Source organism: Mobula birostris, chromosome X, assembly GCF_030028105.1.
Source record: "Mobula birostris isolate sMobBir1 chromosome X, sMobBir1.hap1, whole genome shotgun sequence".
In the NCBI taxonomy this organism is placed as follows: domain Eukaryota; kingdom Metazoa; phylum Chordata; class Chondrichthyes; order Myliobatiformes; family Myliobatidae; genus Mobula; species Mobula birostris.
Window position 1 is genome coordinate 68,188,273 of NC_092402.1, and position 23,950 is coordinate 68,212,222.

At 42.6% G+C, this 23,950-nt stretch overlaps 1 protein-coding gene across 3 annotated transcripts in view; it reads right to left on the minus strand.

Moving 5' to 3' along the window:
• Positions 1 to 978: 978 nt before the first annotated feature.
• suox (sulfite oxidase) overlaps positions 979 to 23,950 on the minus strand; it is a 49,967-nt gene continuing 26,995 nt past the window's right edge. For all 3 annotated transcript variants that reach the window (XM_072248924.1, XM_072248925.1, XM_072248926.1), the window contains 2 exons: positions 12,437 to 12,617; positions 979 to 6,954 (listed from right to left, as the gene is read on the minus strand). In XM_072248924.1, the coding sequence (XP_072105025.1) occupies positions 5,509 to 6,954; positions 12,437 to 12,617 (1,627 nt within the window). In that variant the 3' untranslated portion in view covers positions 979 to 5,508. The remainder of the gene's footprint in view (positions 6,955 to 12,436; positions 12,618 to 23,950) is intronic.

Genomic DNA, 23,950 nt, shown 5'->3' on the forward strand with positions numbered 1-23,950 from the left:
TAATGGGCTGAATGGGCAAATTCTGTTTCCTAAATCTTGTGGTCTTTTTCAAGAAATGTCAGGACTGAACATATAATATGATGAGTGCCAATCAAGGATTTGATTGGCACTCATCACATTATACATTCACTACTGTGACATGCCAATGCCTTTGGGACCACCTGGTGAAAGAAGCCATTGAAATAAAATGAGAGAAAAATAATTTTAACAAAGATGAAGGTCTTGCTCTAAATAAGAATTGGAATTAAGACTGTAAACAAGATAGGACAGCAGAAACCTGACTGGCTTGTCTTCAACCAATCAGGAGAGATGGACGGCTGGGGTATATATATGCACCACCAGACTAGACGAGCCTGGGCATCATCCCTGATGAAGATGGCAGAGTTTGCCATCGAAAGGTTGGTTAAAATCAATCACCCGGCTGAAAGCCTGACAAGAGGTAATTCTGTGTTGGTATTGCGCTCAGCCAGACAAGTGAAGACTATTGCATTAGGGCTCTTGACTTGTTACTCATAGATGGGAATATTTTGGGATATCAGGTGTTCAGGCACCTTTCACAGGATATCAATCTCTGACATGCTCATGTAGCCACAGTACTTAAGACCGATCCAGTTGAGTGTCTGGTCAAAGTGACCAACCAGGATGTTGATGGTGGGGGACCTGGTAATGGTAAATTCCATTGAACATCAAGGGCAATGGTCAGGTTTCCTTATTGGAGATGGTCTTTATCTAGTTCTTGTGTCCCACAAACATTACTTGCCACTTTTCAGCCCATGCACTCAATATTGTCTAACTGCATGCTGGAATGGACTACTTAATTTTGGGGATGTCAAATAACCAACTGAAATTTAATGGCATTCTTTGAGTATAGAGGAGAATGCAAAAATAATGGAGTAATAGAAGAATTTACTATAACATTTTACTGAGAGCTTGAAAAACATACCTGAAAAAATGGCTATTAGCGTAGGATTTTAATAATTCAAAAGGCATATAATCATTGAGCAATTTGATAAAGATTCTTGTACCTTGAGAAAATTACCCTATAGGTTCATCGTGCACACACACCTACCTCCAACCTCAATCTTTGATAGCTTTGTTCTAGTCCTTCCTTAGCTCGTATTACCATCATTGGCCTCAACATATGTCTTGTATTCAAACAGAATTTCCACATCATCTCATTATTAGAAATGCCAGCAAAAAGCTATTTTCTCTATAACTTCTAAGTTCAACCACATTTTAAATTCTGGTCTTAAACCCCAGGAAACCCCTCTAGCATCCGTCAACCTCACTGGTTATTTGATCAATGATATTTCTCCAACATAGGGAGGCACTGAAAGCTTCACACCACAAACTCCGAGATAGAAATAGAGCAATTGCACAAAATGGCTGTTTAATACAAGGCATCTCACCTCAACCTACAGATGCCCCTCCAACCCTCGGCCCCTCCTGTCAATAGCAACAAATTAATTCCACTGTAGGACCAACAATATTGGCAATTTATCAAGTAGGTCTACAATGTGCTTACAATCAGACAATACCATCATGCTAAAGGATCCCTGCCATTTTGTAATTTTCTTGATTTAGATTAAAAAATCTTTCCACACAATTGATTGGCAAAAAAACAAAAACTGAAACAACCTCATATCCTGAGAAAGGAGGCCAGAAAAATAACATGGAAATTAATTTCCTAAACATACAAATTTTTTAGATGACAAGGTAGATGCCTTTTAAAAAATTGCATATATTTATGAAGTACATACAAGAGGCACCTGATTGTACGTTAGATCAGGCAGCATGTTCCAAGCTCAACAAAAGTGTAGGTCTTTGCTGCCCTCAAATATTATGCTGATTCAAATCTACCCGATCAACAGGGAGCTCCACGTGTCATTGACAGCTTTCTGTTATCATAACAAACTTTTGATTTGAAGATCTGCAGATTTTTTGATTCAAAGATCTGCAGATTTCCTGATTTTGTTATGTAGCTTTTATTATCTACTTAAACTTGTTAGTATTTAATGCACAACATTTTAATGCTCAAAATCTCAACAGATCAAATTCACAATGTTTCATCTATGCAATAAATTTTTATGCACATTAGTTCCTCTCCTTAGCCACTAAACCAGCAATACCCTTCTTGGAAGCATAATGGAGAAAAAATGAACAGCTTGTAATGGGACTGATGTCTCAAATGCATTATCACACTCAGATTCTGGACTCCAAATACATCAATTGAACAGGAGCAGAAAATCAAAATATTTTCCATCACTGTGTCAGAGGTAACAAGCAAAACACAAACAATTCCCTTACTTAAACATAAAGCTACATGCAATGAAGTTCCTTATTTCAACACAGAGATACAAAAAAAACGTGAATAATTTCAGAACATTGTCCTTTTGGCAGAGATACAATGTTGCATCGAGAACTCTTGGACCCTGTGGGACTGCTTGAGAAGCAGTTTGAGCTCTTGGAATTTTAAGCATCAGCAGATTTCCTTTAATGTTTCAAAATCACAAGACTCGATTAAAGAAAGAGGAAATAAAGTAACCTTTCTTTGAGTGATTAGAATCACTGAATGTTAATAGAGATAGTCCACAGAACTTTCAAATGTACTTAAAACCTTGTGCCTTCATTACAAGTTTTTTGATACATTTCTCTCACCCCCATTCAGGAATGAAGCAGCATCTTGCACCAAACGTTGATTGCCCAACAGTCATTCAAAACCTTTAATGGAATTTATTAATCTGTAGACATTTCCACTTTGAGGGAGCACACATGAAATGCTCATTTAAGTCTCTGTTCAGAATTGGTAGCATTTTCATCATTTCCTTACATATAATCAATGATGAACATAGCTATATTAAGAAACTAGGATATTAGAATGATGTACTATGCCTACATTATAAAGTGAAATAATGAATAAACATATTATTCACTTAAAATTTAACATTAATGACAAAGCAGTTTCTGCTGTGGAAAGTTTAACACAAGCTTTATTTTTATACAGTTAAAATTCAATTTCCGCTCAACTTCCACTCTCAACATTAAAATTTTTAAAATTTTCAGTGTTTCACCCCCTCCCCATTTTGAGGTTTTCATTCTTTCCATTACAAGGCATCCAAATGAAGTATAAACGAAGGAAACAAAGTGCTGGATGCCACAGAACAGTGGGAAGCAGGCAAACTCCAAATGCTCATTTAAATCTAGTAACAAGGCAGAAGTTGCCAAATGGAAATTGGCGGGCTTAAGCAATGGATGAGCAATATTACTGGTATGGAAGTTGTCCTATCCAAGACTGAAAGAAGCTGCAGAAGATCGTGAACACGGCGCAGCACGTCACACAAACCAATCTTCCGTCTGTGGACTCACTTTACACCGCACGCTGTTGGAGCAGTGCTGCCAGGATAATCAAGGAGACGACCCACCCAGCCAACACACTTTTTGTCCCTCTTCCCTCCGGGAGAAGGCTCAGGAGCTTGAAGACTAGTACGGCCAGATTTGGGAACAGCTTCTTTCCAACTGTAATAAGACTGCTGAACGGATCCTGACCCGGATCTGGGCCGTACCCTCCAAATATCCGGACCTCCCTCTCAGTTTTTTTGCACTACCTTACTTTCCATTTTTCTATTTTCTATTTATGATTTATAATTTAAATTTTTAATATTTATGAATTTTTACTATTTTACATATTTTTAATATTTAATATTTGTAATCCAGGGAGCGGGAAACGCCGAATCAAATATCGCTGTGATGATTGTACGTTCTAGTATCAATTGTTTGGCGACAATAAAGTATAAAGTATTATACCAAGGGTACTGGTGCTGATTTTATTGGCTGGTTTTAGAGTACTACCTGGGCTTTGCTGGGACATCTTAACCACACACCTAAATCTCTATGACCAAGGTAATAAAAGGGAAGTTAATAAACAACAAGAAAGAGAAAATACTTGCATCGAATCTCCCTAAAACAAAAATACATGCAACAAATTTGTTCATGTCTTGGGCACAGATTTATACCCAATGCAACCTCATTTGGGTGTGATTTTTTTTAATGTGTTATTTCTTTCCCCCTCACCCCAACTCCAAATGTTTATTTGACTCACTGCAACTCAAATACAGTTAGATTCATTGCATATTGTCTCTTCCTTCAGGAAAATAATCTTCACAGCAAGGCAAGGATAGACATTTTGGAAATTTTATTTTGATTAAGTAAGCTACCAAGCTATTAGCTCTTCAGGCTTCTAACAAAACGAGCCCTGAGAAAATGTGCATTCATTACATGATTCAAATGGAAACTAAAAGTTGAACTTAAAGCCATTTATGAATTGGCAAAAATAGACCGGGAAATTTGATGAGTTTAGCCTGCTGGTTTTAAAATAGTGAACATTTAAAGAAACATTTTATAATTGTCAATGATTTAACATTCCATTGGGAAAGATGATTCAATCATGGCTAAGGTGGCTAATTATGATATTAGATGAAAATGCTTTTGTTGCTAAGCCTGAGGATTCAAAAAAAAAGCAACAGATGAACAAGTGACAAATTGGAAGACAGAATATGATAGCATCTTTCACCACTTTAAGAATATCCAGAATGCTCATCCCCACTGAATCACTTTAAGTGGAGTCACCACTGTAAAAACAGAACAATGTTTATTTGACTCACTTTATTTTCAAAGTATCTACTCCGATACTTTGAAAATTATCATCATGGTCATTTCAGTGCTTCTTCCACGTACAAATTTTAAAAATAAGAAGAGTCAACATAAATGCAGGAAACAGAACTTCATTGTGTTACTTTTTAACTATTTTCATGAGCATTAATTGCTCTACTCTCAATTCAGATTTTTTTGGGCAAGGTTTTTCAAACGGAAGAAAGACAAATTAAGCAGAGATAAAAGTAAAAAAAAATCATGCTCGTTAAATTCTGAAACACAACTAATGTGGTGTTGAGTTAAAAAGTAGGCTATTTGTAATTAATGCCATCATGACAAGAGATGTATGATGGTGCAGGAATCATGCTTTAATGGACCAGACACATGGAGGCACTGAATTTGGATAGCTTGGCTCACAACGTTAGAATGCCCCATAGCATTTCACAACAAATGAATTTTTTCTAAAGACATTATTGTAACTCAAGAAATACAGCACACAATCAGTGCATATCAACCTCCCTGAAAACAATGTGATAATTATCGGTTAATTTAAAGAAATGATACTGATGGAGGGATGAATGCTAATATATTTCTCCTTAATGAGTTTGACAGAACTTTGACATTCACCCGAGGAGAGCAGTTGGGTTGGTTTATCTTTATGTTCAAATAGCATGAGGTCAACATTGAACTAAAGTGCCTTTGCAAACTTAATACCAGCTTCTAGAATGGGACATAATCCCACAATCTTCAATAGAGACAAGAGTATTACCAAGATGTGCTGACACCTAGACTAAATTAATGGTCTGCTGCAACTGTGCACAATTCTCACATTATGGATTCAGAAGCAGTTTCTAATCATTATGTTTTGATTGTAACTTTCACTCGACTCCAGGAATTATTGAGGACACCTCGTAAATTCCAGATGGGTGCAACAGTATCTGGCTGCACGTTGTACTGGTTATCCACAGCCTTGCAAATGATCTCAAGGTTTTTCTGGTCTTTTGGCAGAGGCACAGTGAGTTGCCATAATTTCCAGGCCCAAGCTTGCCCTTCATTTGGCTTCACCCCATTCAAGTCAGCCACATGCCAAGTCTGCCCACCATCCAGTGAGACGTCCACCCGGATCACTTCTCGGCCACCTCCACTCCATGCGTAGCCTTTCACTGTGATCTCATCCATGTCTGAACTGAGATGCTCACCATTGGAAGGTGCTGTGATGACAGACTGGATGGGTAATTCTTGAATTGCTGGAGCAGAACTGAAATCAACATTGTCCCAGTCCACAGAAGGAGAAAATCCCTTATAGTCATTCACTTGCCAATGGCTCTTGCTTTCTTCTTTACTTACTACAATCTTGCTCAACCACTTCACATTACGTGCTCCTACCACTCCTGGAACAATAACACGTAGTGGAAAGCCATGATCCCTGGATAAAGCTTCATCATTCATTTCGTAGGCAAGAAGCACATCACCATCTTTGTTGAGTGCTTTACGAATAGGAATAGAGGCCCCATAGGGTGACCCAGTTATATCCTTATCAAGTCCCTCAAACTGGACATGTTTAGCATCTGTGTTCTCTGGGAGCCCTGCATACTTAAGGACATCAGAAAGTTTAGCTCCAGTCCATTTTGCATTACCAATAGCTGCTGACCCCCAATTTAGTCCCTTCACTTGACGCACCACATTCATTTCAGAGCGCCGATTGCCAGCACATTGCAATGCAGCAGTAATTGTGTGCTTTGGGAACTTGGTTTGAATGTCCTGGAGAGTCAATTGAATGGATTTCATTCCCTCTCCCTCAATCTTTAAACTGAAATTTTTTGGATCAACCTCTGGGACAGGCAGGTGGTTTCGTACAAAGAAGATTTCAGTTGGAGTAAGATAATTTTCAGATAGAAGCTCTAGTGGTGGTTCTGCATTAAATGGCTTAAAACTATTCACCTTTAAAACCGGGTGTCTCAATGGCTCATTCCCATAAGGATCAGCTGCATCAACAGTCACCTGTGCATCTTCAGGGCTCAATTCCCCAATTTTGTACTCTTCAAGAATCTGGTAAACATGTTCTTGTTTATGGACAGCATACATAGACCAAAATGGTTCAACGGCACCTCCAGCAGCAAGCAAAATCTTATCACCCCCAGGATGCATTTCCACAAAATTTGTAATATCGTACACTTCAGATTTGTAGGTTACCCATATTCCACTTTCCATAGTTTTATGCTTGGCCACATCTTGCCTGGTATAAATTGGATAAGATGCTTGAGCCTTATTGTTAAGCGATAATTCTGGTTTCAGCTCTGCTTCCTGTAACGAAAAGACAAAATAAAAGTCATTTATCTTGCATGAGTAAAATACTAAAACTCATACTTTTAGCCCAGTATGGCAATTGGAACAACGTAATAGATCTCACCACTTAGATGTGGGTGGGAAAAGGGCAAAGTCAGCAGGCTCCCCTGCTTGAATGGTTCCAGACACCGACTCCTAAAGTCCATCTAGGGCAAGTTCAGATTTGTCCTCAACCACAATCATCACTGCTATGTACTCATCTTCCAAGCCCACCCAAAAATAATGGCCAATTAATCATGGAATGAGATGATTACTATTTTCACAGAAAAATGTATCCTCATAAGTGTGCATTTTCAGCAAAAAAAGAAAAATCAGGTGGGAGTTGGCAGAAGCAGAGACAAGATTGAACATTCAATCTCTTTAACATGGAATACAGTATATAATCCTCTTTAAAAATATTGCCAAGACAGAGGGCATAATTTAAGGTGACTGGAAGAAATTATAGGGGATCTCAGAGGTAAGAGAGTGGTGGGTGTGTGGAATGTCAAAACATAGAATAGTACAGCACAGTACAGGCCCTTCGGCCCACAATGTTGTGCCAACCCTCAAACCCTGCCTCCCATATAAGCCCCCACCTTCAATTCCTCCATATACCTGTCTAGTAGTCTCTTAAACTTCACTAGTGTATCTGCCTCCACCACTGACTCAGGCAGTGCATTCCACGCACCAACCACTCTCTGAGTAAAAAACCTTCCTCTAATATCCCCCTCGAACTTCCCACCCCTTACCTTAAAGCCACGTCCTCTTGTATTGAGCAGTGGTATCCTGGGGAAGAGGCACTGGCTATCCACTCTGTCTATTCCTCTTATTATCTTGTACACCTCTATCATGCCTCCTCTCATCCTCCTTCTCTCCAAAGAGTAAAGCCCTAACTCCCTTAATCTCTGATCATAATGCATACTTTCTAAACCAGGCAGCATCCTGGTAAATCTCCTCTGTACCCTTTCCAATGCCTCCACATCCTTCCTATAGTGAGGCGACCAGAACTGGACACAGTACTCCAAGTGTGGCCTAACCAGGGTTTTATAGAGCTGCATCATTACATCGCGACTCTTAAACTCTATCCCTCGACTTATGAAAGCTAACACCCCATAAGCTTTCTTAACTACCCTATCCACCTGTGAGGCAATTTCAGGGATCTATGGACATGTACCTCCAGATCCCTCTGCTCCTCCACACTACCAAGTATCCTGCCATTTACTTTGTACTCGGCCTTGGAGTTTGTCCTTCCAAAGTGTACCACCTCACACTTCTCCAGGTTGAACTCCATCTGCCATTTCTCAGCCCACTTCTGCATCCTATCAATGTCTCTCTGCAATCTTTGACAATCCTCTACACTACCTACAACACCACCAACCTTTGTGTCATCTGCAAACTTGCCAACCCACCCTTCTAACCCCACATCCAGGTCGTTAATAAAAACCACGAAAAGTAGAGGTCCCAGAACAGATCCTTGTGGGACACCACTAGTCACAATCCTCCAATCTGAATGTACTCACTCCACCACGACCCCCTGCCTTCTGCAGGCAAGCCAATTCTGAATCCACCTGGCCAAACTTCCCTGGATCCCATGCCTTCTGACTTTCTGAATAAGCCTACCATGTGGAACCTTGTCAAATGCCTTACTAAAATCCATATAGTTCACATCCACTGCACTACCCTCATCTATATGCCTGGTCACCTCCTCAAAGAACTCTATCAGGCTTGTTACACATGATCTGCCCTTCACAAAGCTATGCTGACTGTCCCTGATCAGACCACGGTTCTCTAAATGCCCATAGATCCTATCTCTAAGAACTTTTTCCAACAGCTTTCCCACCACAGACGTAAGGCTCACTGGTCTACAATTACCCGGACTATCTCTACTACCTTTTTCAAACAAGGGGACAACATTTGCCTCCCTCCAATCCTCCGGTACCATTCCTGTGGACAACGAGGACATAAAGATCCTAGCCAGAGGCTCAGCAATCTCTTCTCTCGCCTCATGGAGCAGCCCGGGGAATATTCCGTCAGGCCCTGGGGACTTATCCGTCCTAATGTATTTTAACAACTCCAACACCTCCTCTCCCTTAATATCAACATGCTCCAGAACATCAACCTCACTCATATTGTCCTCACCATCAACAAGTTCCCTCTCATTGGAGAATACCGAAGAGAAGTATTCATTTAGGACCTCGCTCACTTCCACAGCCTCCAGGCACATCTTCCCATCTTTATCTCTAATCGGTCCTACCTTCACTCCTGTCATCCTTTTTTCTTCACATTATTGAAGAATGCCTTGGGGTTTTCCTTTACCCTACTCACCAAGGCCTTCTCATGCCCCCTTCTTGCTCTCCTCAGCCCCTTCTTAAGCTCCTTTCTTGCTTCCCTATATTCCTCAATAGACCCATCTGATCCTTGCTTCCTAAACCTCATGTATGCTGCCTTCTTCCACCTGACTAGATTTTCCACCTCACAACACGCTAGAGGAACTCAGCAGGTCGGGCAGCATCCGTGGAAAAGATCGGTCGACGTTTCGGGCCGGAACCCTTCGTCAGGACTGTAGGGGGAAGGGGCAGAGGCCCTATAAAGAAGGTTGGGGGAGGGTGGGAAGGATGGTAGGTTCCAGGTGAAAAACTAGTAAGGGGAAAGATGAAGGGGGTGGGGGAAGGGAAGCAGGGAGGTGATAGGCAGGAAAGATGAAGAAAGAATAGGGGAAAACACAATGGGTTGTAGAAGGAGGCGGAACCAAGAGGGAGGTGGTAGGCAGCTGGGGGAGGGGGCAGAGTGACATAGGGATAGGGGAAGGGAGGGGGAGGGAATTACCGGAAGTTAGAGAATTCTATGTTCATACCAAGGGGCTGGAGACTACCTAGACTGTATATGAGTTGTTGCTCCTCCAACCTGAGTTTAGCCTCATCATGGCAGTAGAGGAGGCCATGTATGGACATATCTGAATGGGAGTGGGAAGCAGAGTTGAAGTGGGTGGCTAGTGGGAGATTCTGACTGTCTTGGCGGACGGAGGGGGGACTCCGCTGCGAAGTCTCCTCAAAGTATGCCTACCCTGAAGAAGTTTAAATCTTCTCTTCGATGGGAGTTCAGTGAGGCCCCCTCTCACTGCTCCCCCTCTGTGATCTCCGCCTCTCTCCGACTCTTCAACCACATCCTGACTCAGACCCGCTATGAACATAGAACTCTCCAACTTCCGGTAATTTTCTCCCCCTCCCTTCCCTTATCCCTATTTCACTCTGCACCCTCCCCCAGCTGCCTACCACCTCCCTCATGGTTCCGCCTCCTTCTACTACCCATTGTGTTTCCCCCTATTCCTTCTTCACCTTTCCTGCCTATCACCTCCCTGCTTCCCTTCCCCCACCCCTTTATCTTTCCCCTTACTGGTTTTTCACCTGGAACCTACCATCCTTCCCACCCTCCCCCCACCTTCTTTATAGGGCCTCTGCCCCTTCTCCCTACAGTCCTGACGAAGGGTTCCGGCCCAAAACGTCGACCGATCTTTTCCACGGATGCTGCCCGACCTGCTGAGTTCCTCCAGCGTGTTGTGAGTGTTGCTTTGGCCCCATCATCTGCAGATTATTTTGTGTTTAGATTTTCCACCTCACTTGTCACCCATGGTTCCTTCACCCTACCATTCTTTATCTTCCTCACCGGGACAAATTTATCCCTAACATCCTGCAAGAGATCTCTAAACATCGACCACGTGTCCATAGTACATCTCCCTGCAAAAACATCATCCCAATTCACACCCGCAAGTTCTAGCCTTATAGCCTCATAATTTTCCCTTCCCCAATTAAAAATTTTCCTGTCCTCTCTGATTCTATCCTTTTCTATGATAATGCTAAAGGCCAGGGAGCGGTGGTCACTGTCCCCCAGATGCTCACCCACTGAGAGATCTGTGACCTGACCCGGTTCATTACCAAGTACTAGATCTAGTATGGCATTCCCCCTAGCCGGCCTGTCCACATACTGTGACAGGAATCCGTCCTGGACACACTTAACAAACCCTGCCCCAGCTAAACCCTTGGAACTAATCAGGTGCCAATCAATATTAGGGAAGTTAAAGTCACCCATGATAACAACCTTGTTATTTTTGCAACTTTCCAAAATCTGCCTCTGTATCTCTGCTGCTACCAGGGGGCCTATAGAATACCCCCAATAGGGTAACTGCTCCCTTCCTGTTCCTGACTTCCACCCATACTGACTCAAAAGAGGATCCTGCTACATTACCCACCCTTTCTGTAGCTGTAATAGTATCCCTGACCAGTAATGCCATCCCTCCTCCCCTCCCACCCTCTATCCCTTTTAAAGCACCGAAATCCAGGAATATTGAGAATCCATTCCTGCCCTGGTGCCAGCCAAGTCTCTGTAATGGCCACTACATCATAATTCCATGTATGTATCCAAGCTCTCAGTTCATCACCTTTGTTCCTGATGCTTCTTGCATTGAGGTACACACACTTCAGCCCTTCTGCCTTACTGTCTTTACACCGTTTATTCTGCTTCTCTTTCCTCAAAGCCTCTCTATATGTTAGATCTGGCTTTACTCCAGGCACTTCTTTCATTGCTCTATCGCTCTGGGTCCCATCCCCCTTGCAAATTAGTTTAAACCCTCCCAAACCATGCTAGCAAACCTACCTGCAAGGATATTGCTCCTCCTCCAGTTCAGGTGCAACCCATCCAATCTATACAGGTCCTGCTGGGGTAGTGGTTGAGGCAGATAATTTGGGATATTTTAGAAACTCTTAGATAGGTACATGAACGATAGAAAATAAATGGGAGGCCATGTAGGAAGGAAGGGTTAGATTGACCTTGGAGTAGCTTAAAAGGCAGGCGCAGCATCATGGGCTGATGTGCCTGTACTGTGCTGTAGTGTTCCATGTTCTATGTTCTACGAATACTGTGAACTGGTAACACAGTTATTCATGTTGCAGAATTAAGGGGTGGCACTGATTAATAACGAAAAGATAATGGAGACAACACAAACAAAAATGTCAACTATTGCTTCAATAGTCGGAGGATGAGAGATGACCTGATAGAGGTGTATAAGATGATGAAAGGCATTGATCGTGTGGATAGTCAGAGGATTTATCCCAAAGGCTGAAATGGCTAACACGAGGGGGCACAGTTTTAAGGTGCTTGGAAGTAGGTACAAGGGGGACGTCAGAGCTAAGTTTTCCAAAACAGAGCGTGGTGGGTGCGTGGAATGCACAGCCAGCAACGGTGGTAGGGGCAGATCCAATAGGGTCTTTTAAGAGACTCTTAGATAGGTACATGGAGCTTAGAAAAACAGAGGGCTACGTGGTTTGGAAATTCTAGGTAGTCTCTAGGTTACATGGTTGGCACAACATTGTGGGCCAAAGGGCCCGTAACGTGCTATAGATTTCTGTTTCTAATATATGAGTGAACCAAACATGTTAGTAAAGTGATAATATATTTTTCTACATACCTGTTTTCCATACCATCCATAAGCTAGCATGGCACCCATACCAGCCAGGGCCCCCAGAACCATGTACCTCCATCGTGCATTATGGAACTGGTCACTTGCACTTTTGTCCTGATTAGTAGCAGTTTTCTTCCATCGTACTGAGCATGCTTGTGGGAGCATTCCAGCAGCGTCTATCCACACTCTAAAAACAAAGCATGAAGTAATACAGGTTGAGTACCCCTTATCCAAAATCCAAATGGGAAATTTCGCAAAGCACTGGAGAGGTTCCTAGCTGATGCGCAAGTCGCTGTGTACCACAGCCAGTTTTGAGAAGTGACTTCACATACGTAATGAACAGAAACCAATGAAAAGTTGAAAAACACTGTATAAAGTGAAAAATAAAGATCTTGATTGTGTACTGAAAGAGTGGATTTGTCATTGTAGGAGTGAACATAGGCCGCTTAACGGTATGCTGATCTAGAAGCAAGCAAAATCCATCACGATTAACTGAAAATTGAAGGTAATTGTTTCATGCACAAAATTATTTAAAATATATGAAATTTCACTCCCTCACATCGTAGTTGCTGTGGAATGAGCAGCTGTTTGAAATTGATAGCGGATATGAAGCCAATCACAGTGCTGGAACCTGGTAATAGTCGCAGTTGGGGACAGCTATTCACCTCCTATGGTCTGTGGAGGACCCTGCTCCATTACGTCAGACTGTGCTCTGACTGCAGACTCTGAGTTCACTCTGTGAGCTTCACACCAGCCATACATAAACTATATATGTAATGTAAGTGGGATTTTGTGTTTAAGACTTGGGTCAAATCCTCAAAGCATCTCATTGTATAGATGCAAATATTCCAAAATCCAAAACAATTCAGATAACTGATGCTCAACCTGTACACACCTACATAGCACACATTCCAAAACAAATTTTCCTTACAATAGATAGCTTCCAAACTCTTCTGGATCCAGTCTGTGGGACATTCTTAAATGAACTGCAGGTTCCTGCCTCCACACGAATTACCGTGACGACTGGCATTCATTAGCATGAAGAAACCAAACAGACAATTATGAAAAAAAAACCTAAGATTACAAACTTGTTGTTTTACCTAACATTTTAAGCATGTGTGTGTCAAGTCTTGTACTGCTGATAAACTGTAAACTGTTGTACAAATTTTCTCCATTATTCATCTGTTTATAACACTGCAATAACTCACACTCAGGTTGGAGTTCTTGTTACAATTGTAGGGTTCTTTTACAATACACTGAAAAATTAAATACTGTTGGGAAAATTTCAGAGGACTATGCTATGAGTAAGTTTTGAGGAGGTCAAGTTGTAGTTACAGGAGATGATAAAAATGCACTGATGAACTTTTCAAATTATATTTGGGTTTAGAAAACTGTATCAATCACCTCTGTTGGTGGCGCTGTAGTTCTTGAGACTGCTGCTTGGAATAAAACATGCAAAACCGTGCAAGCCTGTAAGACAAACTGATTTATAACTAGAAACTAGCACATTCAGAAGCATTTTATGACAGTGGCAAATATTCTCATGCTCTCTTCAGTTTTTGAACAGGTCATGTGGAATTTGTGGCAAGCCAAGAGTTAAGATAATGTCCAGGCAAGAATATTTTAAATATAGTGTGCACTCACCCCAGGCAAGAGTGGTTTTTGAAGAGCATATTAGCTTCCCATTGTAAGGGCATTGTGCTGGAGCCATTTGGCATACCAAGACAAGATGGAAACGAAGGATTCTAGGGTGACATTTACTGTTGGATAGTTACTTTACTAATCTTGAATTGGTCTTTAACGTGTAGATTATATTGGCTATTAACACCGGTATTATTGTAATGTGGCAACACACATAAAAGTTGCTGGTGAACGCAGCAGTACCTGACGAAGGGTCTCGGCCTGAAACGTCGACTGCACCTCTTCCTAGAGATGCTGCCCGGCCTGCTGTGTTCACCAGCAACTTTTATGTGTGTTGCTTGAATTTCCAGCATCTGCAGAATTCCTGTTGTTATTGTAATGTGGTTTGTGGATGTTCAAATTCCTTATTTGCATGATCAATTATCAAATTACCAATTAGTCACTAACAGTATTCAGTATAAAAATGGCATTTTTTTACTTGTGCACATGTAAATAACTGTTATTGAGGAACAAGTGCAAGTTTTCAAAGTCCAGTTCATCGGTGACAACAGGCAGCCACTCTATTCCTCTTCCAATGCTTCTTTACTCTCAACCAGCTCAGTGAGATCACTCTTGGTACCAATTTAAATCAAGCATAAAGATTTTCCAACCAACCATTTTCCGTTACCTCTAGTCCTATTCTCATTTTTTTCAATTTTTGCCTTGAGTGATATGACATGCAGACAGAAAATTCAGCTTTCAACAATATTTCTTCTATGATCTCATCTTTGTAAAGGGTCACATATTCAGATTCTACCTATCTAGGGACATGCATTATCAATATTTGGAAGACACAGGCAGAGAGTGCTTGAGAGAGTGCTAAGAGACCTTCTTAATAAACCACTTTATTTGTACCAGTTTGATATCACTGAGCAGCAAGTGCAGCTATTTCAGTCAACTATGTTGAGGGACTGGTGTAATACATAAACCAGAATGGTGAGGGAGATCATAAACAGGAGAAAATCTGCAGAAGCTGGAAAGTCAAAGTAGCACACAAAATGCTGAAGGAACTCAGTAGGCCAGGCAGCATCTATGGAAATGAATATTCAGGCAAAGACCCATTTTCAGGACTGGAAAGAAAGGGGAAAGACGCCAGAATAAAAAGGTGGGGTGGGGGGGTGAGAAGGAGGATAGCTAGAAGATGATAGGTGGCCAGGTGGGTAGGAAAGGTAAAGGCTGGAGAGGAAAGAATATGATAGGACAGAAGAGTAGACCACAGGAGAAAGGGAAGAAGTGGGGGACGCAAGAGGAGTGGGGAATAGAAGAGGGCGGGGGGAGGGAATTTATATTTTTTTTACCAGAAGGAGAAATCAATATTCATGCCATCAGGTTAGAGGCTACACAGACAGAATACAAGGTGTTGCCCCTCCACCCTGAGGGTGGCCTCATCATTGCACAAGAGGCGGCCATGGACCGACATGTCGGAACAGGAATGGAAGTCAGAGTTAAAATGTTTGGCAACAAAGAAGTTCCGCTTTTGGTGGTCAGAGCGGAGGTGCTAGACAAAACCACATCGGGAGCACCAGACACAATAGGCAACGCCAGCAGATTTGCAGGCGAAGTGTTGCCCCACCTGAAAGGATTGTTTGGGGCCCTGAATGGAGGTGAGGGAGGAATTGAATGGGCAGGTGTAGCACTTTGGCTGCTTGCAGAGACAAGTGCTGGGAGGGAGATTAGCTGGGAGGGACAAATGGACAAGTGAATCATGGAGGGAACAATTGTTGTGGAAAGCAGAGAGAGAGGAGGGAGGTAACGATATGCTTAGAGGTAGAATGCCTTTGGAGATGGTGAAAATTGCAGAGAATGATGTGTTGAATGCTGAGGCTCATGGGGTGGTGGGTAAGGACAAGAGGAACTCTATCATTAAGGCAGCAGGAAGTTGGGGTGAGCACACATGTTTAGGAAATGGAGGAGATGCAGACGAGGGCAGCATCAATGGCAGAGGAAGAGAAACTCCATTCTTTGAAAGAGGAGGAAAGAAAAGCCGCATCCTGGTTTTTCCCTTTTAAAACAAAAGGATATTTTTGAAGTAACATGGAGGAACAGCAGGTCAGGCAGCATCTATGGGGAGAAATGAACAGTTGACTTTTTGGGCTGAGATCCTTCACCAGGACTAGAAAGAAAGTGGGTAGAATCCAGAATAAAAGGGTGAGGGAGGGGGAAGGAGCATGAGTTGGCAGGTGAGAGATGAATCCAGGTGAGAGGAAAAAGGCAGGAGAATGGGGAAAATGGGAATGATGTGAGAAGCTGAGAAGTGATAGGAGGGAGAGGCAAAAGGCTTCAGAAGAAGGACTCTGATAGGAGAGGACAGTAGACCATGGAATAAAGAGAAGGTGGTGTGAGAGTGGGACAGGTCAAGAGGGCAGGGGAGTGGAAAGAGGACCGGTAAAGGTGCCACAGGTGGTGGTGGTAGTGTGTGTGTGGGGGGGGGGGGGAATTGACAGAAGGGAATGGTTGCCAGAAGTTAGAGAAATTGATGTTGATATTCTGAGGTTAAAGACTACTAAAACAGAATATGAGGTGTTGTTCCTCCAATCTGCATCTGGCTTCAACTTGGCAGTAGAAGAGGCGTGGACAGATACATCAGTGGAAGAATGGGAAATGGAATTAAAATGGGTGGCCACCAGGAGATCCCGACTGTTATGGCAGATGGAGTGAAGGTGCTTGAAGAAATGATCCCCCAATCTATGGTAGGTCTCACACCGATGTAGAGAGGCCACACTAGAGCACCAGATGCAATAAATGACATCGATGGATTCACATGAGAAGTGCTGCCTCACCTGAAAGGCACACTTAGGGCCCAGAATAGTAGTGAGGGAAGAAGTACAAGGGCAGGTGTAACACTTCATCCAGTTGCAGGGATAAATACTAGGGTGGGGACAGACGAGCAGACAAGGGAGTTGCGGAGAGAGAGATTCTTGCAAAAAGCAGAGTGGTGAGCAGAAGATGTGCCTGGTGGTAGGATCCCTTTAGAGATGGCAGAAGTTGCAGAGAATGAATTGTCTTCATGAATAAAGCTTGAGGTTTTTTATAATCCATACTACTTTTATCTATGGATACTTTTTTCCCCCCAATTAAATTCAATCAACTGAAATGGTAAGATTAAAATTGACATTTTTTGAATTAAAATGGCCTCAGTTTCATAACATAATAACTACAGTTGCATATTCCAGGTGTCTGTGTCTATCACCCAGTAGCATTCACATCTATGGTGGTGAAGTGCTTTGAGAGATTGGTTATGCCTAGAATCAACCCCTGCCTCAGCAAGGAGCTGGATCCACTGCAATTTGCCTATCACCAGAATAGGTCTACGGCGGATGCAATCTCATTGGCTCTCCACATGGCCTTGGATCACCTGGACAATGCAAATGCCCATGTCAGGATGCTGTTTATTGACTGCAGCTCAGCATTTAACATCATCATTTCTACAGTTCTGATTGAAAAGCTCTAAAGCCTGGGCCTCTGTATCACCCTCTGCAACCGGATCTTCAACCTCCTACCTGGAAGACCGCAATATCTGCAGATCAGAAATAACATCTCCACCTCACTGACAATTAACATTGGCGCACCTCAGGGATGTGTGCTTAACCCATTGCTCTACTCCCTCTACACCCATGATTGTGTGGTAGGCACAGCTCAAATGCCATCTATAAATTTGCTGACGATTGTTGACAGAATTTCAGATGGTGACGAGAGGGCATACAGGAGCTAGATATACCAGCTAGTTGAGTGGTTTTGCAGGAACAACCTTGCACTCAATGTTAGAAAGACCAAAGAACTGACTGTGGACTTCAGAAAGGGTAAGATGAGGGAACACACACTAGTCCTCAGAGGGATCAGAGGTGGAGAGAGTGAGCAATTTCAAGTTCCTGGGTGTCAATATCTCTAAGGATCTAACCTGGACCCAACATATCGACGTAGCTATGAAGAAGGCAAGTCGGTGGCTATATTTTATTAGGAGTTTGAAGAGATTTGGCATGTCACCAAAAACACTCGCAATTTTCTATAGATGTACTGTCAAGAGCATTCTAACTGGCTGTATTACTGTCTGGTAAGTGGGGGGGGCATGCTACTGCACAGGATTGAAGCAAGCGCCTGAGAGTTGTACAGTTAGTCAGCTCCATTATAGGCACTAGCCTCCGTAGTATCCAGGACATCTTCAAAGAACAGGCCTCAGAAAGGACTCTCATCACCCAGGACATACCCTCTTCTCATTACTACCTTCAGAAAGGAGGTACAAAAGCCTGAAGTCACACACTAAATTATTCGGGAACAGCTTCTTCCCCTCTACCACTGAATTTCTGAATGGACATTGAACTCATGGACACTACCTCACCACTTTTTTTATTTCCTATTCTTTTGCGCTACTTAACCACTGTGAATTACAGTAAATGTATATCTAGTTGCTGTTGCTACTCTCACTAGAGTGGTTGTCCTGCAAAGATCTCACCAAGAGCACAGCGTGCAATGCTGAAGGAGGCAAAAAAGAACCCAAGGGTAACATCAAGACCTGCAGAAATCTCTAGAACTTGCTAAAGTCTCTGTTCATGTGTCCACCATAAGAAAAACAATGAACAAGAATTGTGTTCATGGAAGGGCACCACAAAGAAAGGAAACCACTGCTCTCAAAAGCAGACCCAACCACTGTTGCACATCTCAAGTTTGCAAAAGACCACCTGGATGTCCTATGGTCAGATGAGACAAAAGTTGAAATGCACACTGCTATGTTTGGAGGAAAAAGGGCACTGTACACTAACACCAAACCCTCATCCCAAATGTGAAGCGTGCTGGAACGAGCATCATGGTTTGGGGCTGCTTTGCTGTCTCAGGGCCTGGACAGCTTGCAATTATTGACGGAACAACAAATCCAAAATTGTATCAAGACATTTTACAGGAGAATGTCAGGGTAGCGGTCCGTCACATGAAGCAATGAGGCAATGATCCGAAACACAAGAGTAAATCAACAACAGAATCGTTTAAAAAGAAGAAAATTTGTGTCTTGAAGTGGCCAAGTCAGGGTCCAGATCTTAACCCAATCGAGATGGTGTGGCATGACCTGAAGCGGGCTGTTCATGCAAGGTTATCCCAGAAATATTGATGAACTGAAATAGTTTTGTGTGGATAAATGGTCTAAAATTCCTCCTCACCCTTGTGCAGGTCTGATGAGCAGCTACAGGAAACGTTTGGTGGAGGTTTTTGCTGCAAAAGGAGTAGATTCTACCAGCTATTAAACACAAGGGTTCACATACTTTTTTTCTAGCCTGGACTGTGAATGATTGAACAATGTGTTCAATAAAGACATAAAAAGTACAATTGCTTGTGTGTTATTAGTTTAGGCAGATTGTGTTTGTCTATTTTTGTGGAGGGACGAAGGCTCCTGTTCTGAAAGACTCTACGCCGAAGTCTCCCAAAGGCAGCTGATGCCTGTTTAATGCGGCTCTGTATGTCGTTGTCAATGCCGCTATCCTCAGAGAGAATGCTCCCCAGATATTTGAAAGATGGCACTACTGACAACTTTTCATCAACAACAGTGAAGGCAGGTAGAGTGGGTGGGACACTGGTACTCCATTGGCAAACCACTTCTGTCTTGGTGGTATTGACAGTCAGCCCCATCCTGCTGTACGCTCTCACCGCCACAGCAAGGACAGTCTGAAGATCCTCCGGAGTATGGGCCACAAGAGCACAGTCGTCTGCATACTGCAGCTCCAGGACCCGCTCTCTACGGAGTTTGGTGGTTGTGTGGAGCCTCCTGATGTCAAAGAGGTTGCCATCTAATCTGACGTCCACTGCCATACTGCTGCTGTCTTCAATCTGGTTGTGGAGAAGCTTGGTAGCACACAAGAGGAAGATGTTAAAGAGCACTGACGCTAGTACACACCCCTGCCTCACCCCTGTGCGTACAAGGAAGGGGTCGGACTCTTGTCCTCCTATGGTCACCCGTGCAGTCAACCCATCATGGAACTGGTGGAGGATGTTAAACTTATTGGGACAGCCAAACCTAAGGAGGACATCTGTATACCAAGCGGTCTGTGTCATCACCCTCTTTTAGAGCTGTGAAGCTTGGGTAACCTACAGCCATCACATCAAGTCCTTGGAGCGCTTCCACATAAGTTGCCTCCAACGCATCCTGGGAATTACCTGGCATGAGCAGGTGTCTCACACTGAAATACTTGTAAAGACCAACTGCAGAAGTATTGATGCCATGATCACCCAGTGTCAGCTGCAGTGGCTGGGGCACATGATAAGGATGCCCCCATGTCGACTACCCCGCAGAGTGTTATATGGCCAGCTACATCATGGTCGATGCTCAGCTGGAAGGCCAAAGAAGCGCTATAAGGATCAGATGAAGAATGCTTTAAGGAAGTGCAAGATCAGACCCGAGGACCTGGAGGAGGTTGCTGCTGATCATACCACTTGGCGACAGCTGTGTAGGGACGGGGTTTGTATTCTGGAGCTGGAAAGAACAACCAGAAGACAGCAGAAGAGAGCCAGGAGAAATGCAGGCATGGTTGCCACCACTACCACATATACATGTTCCACCTGCAATAGAGCTTGTGGGTCCAGGATAGGACTGTATAGACATCAAAGATCTCACCGTTAAAGGAGTGGACATCACAATCGGATTTCGATGGACAATGTGTGTGTGTGTGTGTGTGTGTTTGTGTGTGTGAGTGAGAGAGAGAGAAGAGTTTGTCTATTATTGTGACTTAGATGAAGATCAGATCATATTTTATAAGTAATTACTACAGAAAACCAGGTAATTGCAAAGAGTTCACAAACTTTTTCTTGCAACTGTATATTTACTGTAATTCTGTATTTTCTCTATATTATCATATATTACATTGTACTGCTGTCGCAAAGTTAACAAATTTCACAACATATGCCAGTGATATTAAACTTGATTCTAATGGCACAGTATGATCACGCTGTCTCAACTATTCAGAATTCTACACTTAATTTGCTAATAAATCAATGCTATTATTTGTAAAAGGACAAAATGAACTGCAGATGATGGAATGCAAAACACAAAACAGAAGCCTGGAAGAGCTCCAGCATGTCAAGCAGTGACCTGCTACAGGTCTTGATCCAAAACATCTCTTGTCACCACAGATGTTGCTTGACCCACTAAATTCTTTCACTGTTCTGTTTTTTCCTTGTAACACAATCTGTTACTAGATATCAACAGATTCCTTTAAAAAAAAGATGGTCCATCTTTGTGTGGTAAACAGTTTATTTTTAAAACACGTTAGTTCCCAAGATAGGAGTTGGGGTGGAGGGTCAGGGGTTCAATTGGTTTTCAATATAGGAGAGCTTTACTGCAAACAGTGGTTTTGGCTGTAACAAATGACAACACACATCTCACAAGTCTAAGCTACCTTCTTCTTTGGCAGACCATCAGGACTACAGGTGACTCACTTCCACTGTAGTTCTGAGCAATGGGAGACAAAGTACATGCATGTTCTTTTAACGTGGGGTGCCTGTTCAAGGTTTTGGCAGAGTAAGTGTTGATCCAGTGACAAGGAAGTCAAAGACAAATGAAGACCCAGGCTCTGCTGCAAAAATCAAGCATGCGCTTACACACGTATTTTTCAAATTTGTACATGACATGGCCCATATCATTTTCTTCAGCCCCCCTCCCACTACCTTCCTCAGGTTTCCCATCCCCTCACTCTTCCTTTTCTGCTCAATTGCCTCAACCACCCTGGCCAACCCCCACTCTTTCAAAGACCATTCCACCCACCACCCATTGCTGCTTTACAAGTACCTTCCTCTGCACCTAATTCTGACATGCAGCAAATAAGAAAGGTCTTCAGGAAAATGTTAGGTTACAGATACACTCAGTGGCTGCTTTATTAAGTACACCTGCAGGCATTGCAAATAGCTAATCAGTCAATCATGTTGCAGCAACTCAATGCATAAACACATACAGACATGGTCAAGAGGTTCAGTTGTCATTCAGACCAAACATCAGAATGATTGCTTGTGCCAGATTGGGGGGCGGGGGCACTAGAGTATCTCAGAAACTGATCTCTTGGGATTTTTGCACACAACAATCTCTAGAGTTTACAGAGAATGGAGTGAAAAACAAACAAAAACACATTTAGTGAGTAGCAGTTCTGTGAGCAAAAACACCTTGTAGGAGCCATGCATCTGTTCTCTATCTGCATTGTATTCTGTGTTGTGCGTTTATGTTTATTATGGTAATGAGTCACATAAGTAGGGGTGTGGTAAAAGTGAAGGGAATAAGTTACATCTTCATGGTTTGTTCATTGCAGTTTGTCGTAGGTGGGGACCATCAGAGGTTATACCTTTTTCTGACTGCTCAATAACACTTAACTTATGCTTGGGTATGCTTAAGTTTCATTGCGTCAAGATTGTATGTTTGTTTGCTAATTGCTAATAAAGAATCAAATATATATCCCGATCTTTGGAGCAATCATTATTGGAGTAAGGTTGCATCATGCAAGTATAACAAATCAGTTCTGTTCAAGTGTTGAATTGAATTTGCTGTTGTTTTGTTTGGTTCAGGCATTTGGAAACCTCACGAGTCAAGCTGGAAGCAGTGGCCTTGCAGTCAAGACTGAGAGAAAGTAAACATGCGATGTTGAAAGTCAAATTGCTGGAGGAAATGAAAATACTTATAAAGCCACAGAACAGGCTATGACTACGTAAAAAGCTGAAGACAGCATGTCTAACATGCGTCCCATATGCTCTATTGATAGTAGAGCATCTCGTGCACCTGATACCTCATTGGCACAGATTAGAACAGAGGCTGATTTAGCTGAGTTATATGCAAGACAACTAATATTGAGGGATAAACATAAATTGGAAGAAAAGATGGAACAGTTTCAGAGAAACCATGAACAAATGGAAGAGCAACTTCAGAGAGATGGAACAGGTTAAGTTGCAGGAAGAAACTGCAGCCGAGCTGGCCAGAGTTAAAGTGCTAAGGGTTTAAAGCGCTGTGACTGCTCAATGTGCTTCAGCAGGACAGATCTATGGTGAGAGTTCCTTTGTTGACACAGAACAAAGAAATTGGAGCATACTCAATGCCTATATGGATACATTTAAGGAGCAAATGTCACTGAGCAAGAGTTTGAACCCCAAGGGGTAGTTCAGGCTGTTCACTCTCAGCCTGCACCCAGGGGGCACTCTGAACCTGTGCCATATCCAATAGCAGAAGGTGCTTCTGAGAACACTGATTTACGATAGGGTGACACCCGTGTTTTGGATAATAAAGGTCTAAATGCTGCGCTGGAGGCCATAAGGAAGCAAAAGGAAATAACAAGCATAGCGACACAACAGCAATGTATCGCATCTCTATCTAAAAGAAATTCTAATCTCCGATGGCAATCCATTGCAGCTTCATTCATTTATGTGGGCTTTCAAGATTAGCATTGAAGGCAAGACAAATAATTATGGAGACGGTCTCCATTTTCTTGAACAGTTCACTGGAGGTTACCCTACAAGAGCTTGTCAAAATTTGCCAGCGGGCCGACCTGGAGTAAGGATACATAAAGGCCCAAGCTTTACTATAGAACATTTTGGTCATTAGCACAAATTTGCTGTGGCCTACATGGTAAGGGCTTTCTTAGCCACATATCAAATTAGAAAACATAAAAGCTCTTCAAGATTAGTCTTTATTTAAAAAAAGCCTGTTGCAATGCCATGGAAGATGTGCAGGATATGCATGAGTTGGACATGCCTGCTAATGAGGATTGTCATCAATAAATTGCCCAATAAACTGTACAGTTACTTTCACTGATGTTGCTAATTTTATTAAGAGACGCATAAAGATTGCTACACACCTAATGTTTGGGAACACATACAAGACTACAT